Genomic DNA, 8,163 nt, shown 5'->3' with positions numbered 1-8,163 from the left:
GCAACGAAAGAGGCTTTTCTGGCTCTGCAAACAAAAAGCAAAAAGCAAAGAATACCGATATGTTTGGACTACAAATGGACGGATATATGTGAGAAAGAGTGATGGTTTCGATTCAATTATAATTAACAAAGAAGACGATCTAAAAAAGCTGTGATGGTGGGTGTATTTGTTATTCCTCTTGTCTTTTCTTTACTTATTACTTTTACCTGTTTTTAACTGTTTTGGAAATACCACAACGGTATGCTTATGGAATTAATAGATGAAGACTTTAGTAGTAACTATCGAAATGTATGTGAAAAACACACAACCACCAGTGTCATAAAAGAATTACTTACTAACACGACGTCAGATCTAATTGTTTGTCATGTTAACATAGTGAGTCTAAATAAAAACATAGAAAAACTAGATCAACTCCTTTCTGACACTTCAAAACTTTCTTTACACATGTATCAGCTATTCATTCGTATAACACCCGACGTTCAAGTTCCAATTCACTTTATACTAAACTGGCAAATACCCAATTATTTCAAAAAAGTTTAAAATGCATGGGAATCAAGGTATGGGACAGTTTACCTCAAAATATGAAAAAAAACATGAACAAAGGCTTCAAATATTTCAGTAAAATGTGCAAAATACACTTCTTCAATAATCAAGAGCTATAAAAACGACATCCACTACCTGACTATGTTAATTGTTATTATTGTTTGTAGCATCTGTATTTGTTTTGTTTTTTCTGTTCTTTCTTCCTTCTTTTTTGTGTCAATTTGCAACAATATTAACAACGCAATACTTTCTTTTGTGTAACTATTTGAATGAGAGAGTGCAGACTCGACGACCTCCAACGCCTTCAGGGCTACGGTCTTTCGCACTCTCTCATTGGATGCACACTGTCAGTTTTTGTTTTATGTATGTTTCGGCGTTTCGCATCCAAACAAAAATAAAATGACCATCCATCCATTTTAAACTGAATTTGCTGACTTTTGACATGTCATGTTTATGCTTGCTCAGGTCGCCTAGGCTATTACTTTCTCAGTTTCATCATTTACAAAACTTCAGCCACTTGCTGAAATGTTGCTAGCCCAGTTGTCATTTTCTCAGTTGTCGCTTGCTCAGTAGGCTACACAACTTGACCTATGCTCACAATAAGTCCTACTTTGATGCTTTGTAATTTACTCCTTCGATCTACCCTTAAAGTAGGCTACTGTCAGACTACCAACAACTTGCTGTTTGAAACATCATGGAATGTGTATTTGTAGTTACACAGTACGCACGCAATACGAAAGCGTCTAAAATTAAGACACAAATATTTTATCCCAAAGGGATATTCAAAGATTTACTGCTGAAAACACACAGTGCACCAAATTTCAGGTCATTAAAACTAAAAGAAAATAAAAATCTTGAAAATGTGCTTCTAAAAACGAGGACGGACAAAATTTGATTTAAAAGGAATATACTTTGGCAAATTAAATAATCTACACAAGATTTTGCATGGCACTAATTCGGTGAATTGTCTCGCGCTAAGCAAATGCACAATCAGCGGACACACGGGAGGGCTGCCAATCAGGCCACGAATCAACTCTATCATCTTTTCACAAAATCAATCATAAAATGAAATCATAAGTAGTCTCTTTCAGGAGGGATGACATTTTCTCTTTCTTCCAAACTTGGAAGAAGCCTTGAAGGAGATAGGTCTCTTCCTCTAGAGTGCGACAGAGAGTCCATAGAGGTGTTGCTTACCTGAGTTATCATAACGTAATATAAATACAAAACATAAAAAATCTATCGCATTGAAATATAGTGGAGTATGGTGACCATTTTGGGGTGTTCACTTGCATTAGAAAGTTTCAAACACATGCTTGATTTGCACAGTGACTGCCGAGTGAGTGCCATATCACATCAGTTTATTTTGATATGATTGTGACAGCCATTGAACAAACTGCAAACCTGTGTGTGTTTAAAGCCTGTTGAAAAAAATGAACACCCAAAAAATGGTTGAGGTACGGCACTACCGGCACTATTAAAATATATATCGCTTGAAAGCTTACAAAAGCTCAGATTTAAGCACAAAAAAACTTTTTATTTCGAAAATTAACTTCTAACAAGCCTATAGCCTACACGACCACTTTTAGGGAACATAACAGTTTTTTTGTTTTTTTTAAAACAAAAGGTTACCAGTTCATCCAACGTGTCGACTTTCTTCTTTAGTGATCTCAATTTTCCTTCCGATTGTAACTTCCTTGCCTCCCATTGCTCTCTGTGCTTACACATCTGCAATCAACAGATCCTTGTTAGCTGCGAAAGTCAGCAAAGCTCAACAAATGTGACAATAATAAAGTGGAAAGGAGTTGCTTTGGTCCATTAGACCGCATCTGGAAAAAGAACAGAGTGTATCGACAACGTTCTAGATTGGAGAGTTGGACTCGGCAAAACGAAAAAAGCTGCTCTAAAGAGATATGCCTACGGCCTTCTTTAGGGCTGTGGTCTGCTGAACTGAACTCTTCTTGTTTTACATGGATGGCACGAAATGATGATGAAAGATCATCACGTACCTGTGTGCGGATTTGAAGAGCGATCTCTTCCTGTTTGGCTTTAAGATCTTCTTGGAGGTTCTGCATAGTTCTATCCTGCCTCCGGGATGAAGGATAACTCCGTTGTGGAGATCGGCTTCTTTGAATCTGTGGAAGACAAAGATCTTATCCACAACGAGGCATATCTCCAGAACTATTTGATATATGACAGGTAAAAATATAAGCTGCCACTATGCTGAAACACCTATCTCTTCTGTATATGTGATTGCACTGATGTAAAATTTGACAAAATAAATTGAATCAAAAAGACATACTAGGGAAAATAAATACTTGGATTAGCTCTGCTTTGCGTTGTATTTCACGTTGACCACTTTAATGAGGTATTTAACAATTAATTGTGGATTAGACATAACCAACGCTAGGGGTGGGCTCAACGGCTCTCCACAAGTTTCCAACCCCTGCTTTAAGAAGCAGAAACAAATGAAGAAATAATCTGAAAGTAAAAATCATCATCCTCTTCACCTCTCGGAGGGTGTTGATCTTCTTCTCGTTGTTCTCCTTCTGCATATAGAGCTCCTTTATGTCATCTACAGCTCCGGAATGGGAGGAGTCGAGGATTTGAACGGTTTCTTCCACCTTGTCGTCAACTTCCTCACGGATGCGACGGGAGTGTCTCTGCATCTCAAGACGTTGTTTTTCCCGTTCTTCCTCAAGGAAGCTAAAGAATACAAAGATAAACTCAACCAAACAAACGTTCTCTCATTCAGGAAAAAAAACAAAAAAAAACGTTTTAATTAAGAAGAATTGTTGATAAAATACAGAATATAAAAAAGATTCATTAATGGCAACAATACTCAATGAATGAAACAGATATGGTCAATTGTGTTCAAACAGGCAGTCAGCTTAAAAAATTACCAAATAATTTGAATAGCTCTATAAAACATTGATCCTAGAAAAACTAAGTTTAACATACAATATATTCGTCATTGCACATGACTAGGGAACTCTGCTCTGAAAGCTAGTGCAAACCGTTGCTACCACAGCGAAGCCGTAGCATCAGGCTAAAGCAGGTCGTTTGTATCTTCTATCTACATTTGTAAAGCTAACATGACAACGATCATGCTGAAAGGCGACGTCAGTATTTGCAATTCGTCTGTGGGCTACGTTTTAAGAAACTGTTGCAAATAACGTAGGAGAGATGTCCGCACCGGATTTCCTTCTTCACTCTGATATGTTCCGCTCTCAGTTGATTGAGCTCGCTTGCCATTCTGGTGGCTCGCTCACAATGATCCTGGGCCATCCTCTCCAGTGACGCAATCTCACTCTCGCTCCTGTTCTTCGCTCTTTCATTTTCTTCTTTAAGGCCGTCAATCTACGTCACAGTTAGAAAGATAAATTTTAGTTCTCTTTCACTTCTTTGATGGAACATGTAATATCTAATATCTGTAAAAGACTTATGTTTATAAATCTCAAAATCGCAAAAATCAGAGGCATCTCATAATTTTTCCAGACTATTTCATCAATGCGAGCTAAAGGAATGCGGAAAAGAAGGATCTTGAATAACAGATTAGTTAGATGAGATTAGCGAAAGATTGAGCGGTGTGGGAACATCTGCCAGCAGAGGCACGACCGGTTGATGATGATAAGAAGACTTTTAGGATTTCGCTTTTTTTACCCAAATTCTTGTATGCTGTCGAAGACAATTTGGAACGAACATCAGATGAACAATCGCACTTGTCTTCCATCCAGTGTAGCGTCATATTGGCAGATGCAGCAAGCCGAAGCTTGCTGAAGTTGAGCATACAAAATGGATTTAAATTATGACCTCACCTTTTCATGCAATCTGCGGACTTCATGGTCAGACTCTACTTTGGTGGCTTTTAACTCTCCCTCCGTGCTGGCAAGGGCTCCTTTAACATCAGCTCGCTCCCGTTGAAGTTGATGGACTTCTCTTTCCCGCTCCGCCAGTCTCGCCTCCAGGACCTCGATGCGAGATTCTGTCTCCTCGTATTTATCTTCCAACCTTCCTAACCTGGAGGATGAGAATAAAATCCATTAAAATGAATAGAAATGAAGACTGTTCTTATTTCAGAGAATTAGCGCAAAGCCATTAGAGTTAATGGACGTTGGTTCGCTGCCCCGGAGGATCAACCAAACACAATAATGTCACCGGATTGTGCTTTTACTCCAAGCCCACTAATAACGGATGACATTTCATGGGATTTTTTTCTCACCTGCAGCACTATGCATCTGCACTGAAACTGTCTGCAGTTAGAAGAAACATTATGATAGGCGCGTGGACCAACAATAAAATGTGATTATGTAATTGATGGCAGCGATAAAATATATAAAACATATTCAATGAAAAAAAAAACTTTTGGAGCTGTAATACCACATGTAAATCTCGCATTAAATGAGTAAATAAAAAGCTGAAGGTATGTTTCCAATGTATGAAGAAATGCATTGTTGTCCTGCCTTTCCATATCTCTCTTCACAGTGTCTCTTTTGATGATGGTGGATTCCAACTCGTCCCGGTTTTCAGCTAACTCGCATTGCAAACGTTGGATGTCGCTATTGAGCTCGGCCACGGTTCTGGATAACCTGTCATCTTCCCGCTGGATGTCGCGTGAGAGGCGCTCAATTTCCTGAAAGTAAACAATTTATTTGTTGACATCAAAGAACGTAGAAGCTCAACTCTCCATGAAAAGGTTTGATTATGACTTTACAATCCACGTACCCTTTCTTTGTCCTCGAGCTCCTCTCGCCTGTCTCTAGCGAGGTCCTCTGCTCTCTGTGCCTCCTCTTTCTTCCTCTTTACTTGCTGATTGAGGAGATCAACTTCCTGGGATCGCGACTTCATTTCCTCCCTGAGCGTGATCACTTCCATTGTGATGTCATCGACTTGCTTGGTGCTGGAGCGGAGATCCTGAAGGTGGAAGATGTAGAGGATGAACACATCAGATTTCAATAATCGATTAGTTCTTCTCAAGGAAATCATTCATCCTCTCAATAACGCTCATTAGATGATGATAAAACCACAAGAAACGGGAATCATGGGGAAGTATGCGATGCATTTTTCAATTTAAGTGGAATGTGTTGAGTGTATACAATGTGTGTACTGTAAAAAACAAAGCACAATTGGTGAACAATGGTCTCTTTCTCCATTTTGCTTCAAAGGAGCCTGGTGCCCAACCAAAACATTAGCACTCACCAATTCTGTAGTGACACAGCCAATCATGATAAGTTACTTGTATTTCTAAAAGTTTACTCAATTATCGTTGGTCAATACTACAGTAAAGTGTCGAAGTCCATTTGCCTATACTTTAATGTGCACTGTTTAGTGTTTACCCTTCCAAATGGGCTAGCTTTTAACAAGACAAGTGTCAATCGAGAGAGTTTTTAACAGATGTTTTTTTTTACATATAGCTGATACATTACATATATATACCCCCACTAGTGGGGAACAAACCGACGATGGATTATGATGATGATGATGACCAGGAATCGAACCGGAATCCTGTAGCACTCGAAACTAACCACCTATCAATCCAGATTGCAGCGCTAAGTGGACTTACCTGTTCCAACAGTTGAAGCTGTTCTTGTGTGTCTTGCAGCTCAGCTTTGTAGGATGCCACTTCTGCGGCTGTGTCTTTGGCACTCGCGCTCATTGTGACGATCTAAGAGGGATTTCAGAAGGATATATTTTGATGAGATGAACAATATGCAATATCCTCCAGCGTGCATCATGTTTGGAACACAGGCCATGAAAAACTTCTATCTTCAAATTGTTTGACTAACACAACAAGCACTAACACCTTGACCTGATAGATTGAGTTTTCGTTTTTATCAGCATGATCGTTGTTTACTTCACAATTAGCCTGATACTGCAGCATCAGGCTAAAACAGGTCGTTTGCATCTCCAATTGTGAAGTAATCTCGACCTACGCATGACTTGCTCACTGGGATTGTATTGTTTGATTTACACCATATTATTCTTCACGGTTTAATAAAACAACTGTGATTACTTTTCATTGTCGGCAGTCGATTGTAGCAAGAATTGACAGCGATAGACACGTGTTTCGCCCATGAGGCTGAGCTCATCAGTATCGCACCACTAATCCATGCCGCAGAGTTCTCACCCGCTATTTTTATTTGCTACTGCATTTAAAACTCCACATCTTTACAAGTAGCAGAGATACGATAAGCATTCGAGCCTCCAATGCATTGAACGCGCCACTCTCACCTCTTTGTTAAGAACAGCCTTCTGCTGGTTCGACTGGTAGACTTCCTTCCTGACGTGACTCAGCTCCTGCTCAAGCTGATCAAGTGTGGCACTGGATTTTTCGATCCCAGTTCGAATCTCGTATAAGTTCTGATATCAAAATTTTCTTTTTTAATAAAATACAAAATATCAGCAATGTTAACGATAAATTAATGTAAAAAAACGTTGTAAGTAAAAATAACATCATTTTTACTGCACCATGGCCGACACCTACAAGAACTTATTCTCAACGCACTTAAGACAAACATGTCAATATGATTCCGAATCCGAGTCCGATCCGTTGGTCCAATACGATATCTCCGTGGACAAGTCAACGACCAACACAGTAATGATTGCTCAAGTTATGCTTTCGCTCAACAAACCAGCAACAATGCCGCTACTCTGTGACATAACACTAATATCATTCACACAGGCATTGTGAATAAGCTACCTTTTTGCCAAGCTGTATCTTGTCTTCCAAGTTTAACGCGGTGTTCGAGAGAATGTCTTTCTCTTTCATCAATGACGTCACAGTGTCTTCGAGAGTTGAGCGTTGTGACGTCAAACAATCGACGTCAGAGCGCAACTTCTCAACGCCCTGGAAAAAGTAAAACTCTCATAGATGCAAAGAAAAGATGACAGTTTGAATTGGAGGTAAAATGGGGTACTACTATTACGCGTGTTATGTATTGAAAGTGGTCAAATATTCTCTTTGGTTGTAACATTTTATTTCATGCCAACGTCTCTACTTTTCCACTAACCTGTTTAACTCTGCTCAAATCAGCCTCCCTCCTTCCAACATCACTGTTCATCCTCTCCAACTCGGCTCTCTCCTCCAGTAATCTTCTTTGTGTATCCGCAAGCTCCGACGACTTGCTTTCATGCTGCCTCCTCAAGCTGTCCAGCTCCTGCTGCTCCAAAGCCACCATTTCAAGGATGTGCTTCAGTTCAGACTTTTGTCTGAAGACAAGAGTAGCCATGACAACCACCAGTCGCAAAAAATTTAGTACTGATGGAAAGTTTCCCACAAGAAAGGAAAGTTTCCCAGAAAGTATTCCTAACAAAGAAACGACACTTGTTTCAACTCCGCTCGTCATTGCACATGCCTAGGGAACTGTGTTTTGAAACCTTGTGACAAACCGCTACTACCACAGCGAACCCGCAACAACGAACAGGTCATTTGTGTCTATTTGTGAAATACAGAAACAGATGATGGAAAGAGTAAAAACGTGGTATGGTGTTATTGGGGAAGGGGGATTCCACTTATTTTGGCTACTACTGGTCCAACATTGTCTCTTTCAATAGGCAGTGGACTAAACTAATAGAAGACCATTGAAAACGGATACCCTGTATCAATATTTGACCATGTGCCCT

The 8,163-nt window shown here is 39.6% G+C and overlaps 1 protein-coding gene across 1 annotated transcript in view; it reads right to left on the bottom strand.

Annotated features, from left to right (window-relative positions):
* Window positions 1-1,232: 1,232 nt before the first annotated feature.
* LOC145774087 (centriolin-like) overlaps window positions 1,233-8,163 on the bottom strand; it is a 40,802-nt gene continuing 33,871 nt past the window's right edge. Inside the window, exons 33-44 of the mRNA XM_082585235.1 lie at window positions 7,551-7,749; window positions 7,241-7,387; window positions 6,772-6,900; window positions 6,104-6,205; window positions 5,266-5,454; window positions 5,004-5,173; window positions 4,359-4,560; window positions 3,737-3,900; window positions 3,051-3,246; window positions 2,550-2,675; window positions 2,173-2,268; window positions 1,233-1,737 (exon numbers count right to left, since the gene is read on the bottom strand). Of these exons, the coding sequence (XP_082441361.1) occupies window positions 1,615-1,737; window positions 2,173-2,268; window positions 2,550-2,675; window positions 3,051-3,246; window positions 3,737-3,900; window positions 4,359-4,560; window positions 5,004-5,173; window positions 5,266-5,454; window positions 6,104-6,205; window positions 6,772-6,900; window positions 7,241-7,387; window positions 7,551-7,749 (1,843 nt within the window). The 3' untranslated portion in view covers window positions 1,233-1,614. The remainder of the gene's footprint in view (window positions 1,738-2,172; window positions 2,269-2,549; window positions 2,676-3,050; window positions 3,247-3,736; window positions 3,901-4,358; window positions 4,561-5,003; window positions 5,174-5,265; window positions 5,455-6,103; window positions 6,206-6,771; window positions 6,901-7,240; window positions 7,388-7,550; window positions 7,750-8,163) is intronic.

Source organism: Aplidium turbinatum, chromosome 7, assembly GCF_918807975.1.
Source record: "Aplidium turbinatum chromosome 7, kaAplTurb1.1, whole genome shotgun sequence".
Taxonomy (NCBI): Eukaryota; Metazoa; Chordata; class Ascidiacea; order Aplousobranchia; family Polyclinidae; genus Aplidium; species Aplidium turbinatum.
Note: the sequence above shows the minus strand (reverse complement) of the source record. Positions and strands in the feature narration are given on the sequence as shown.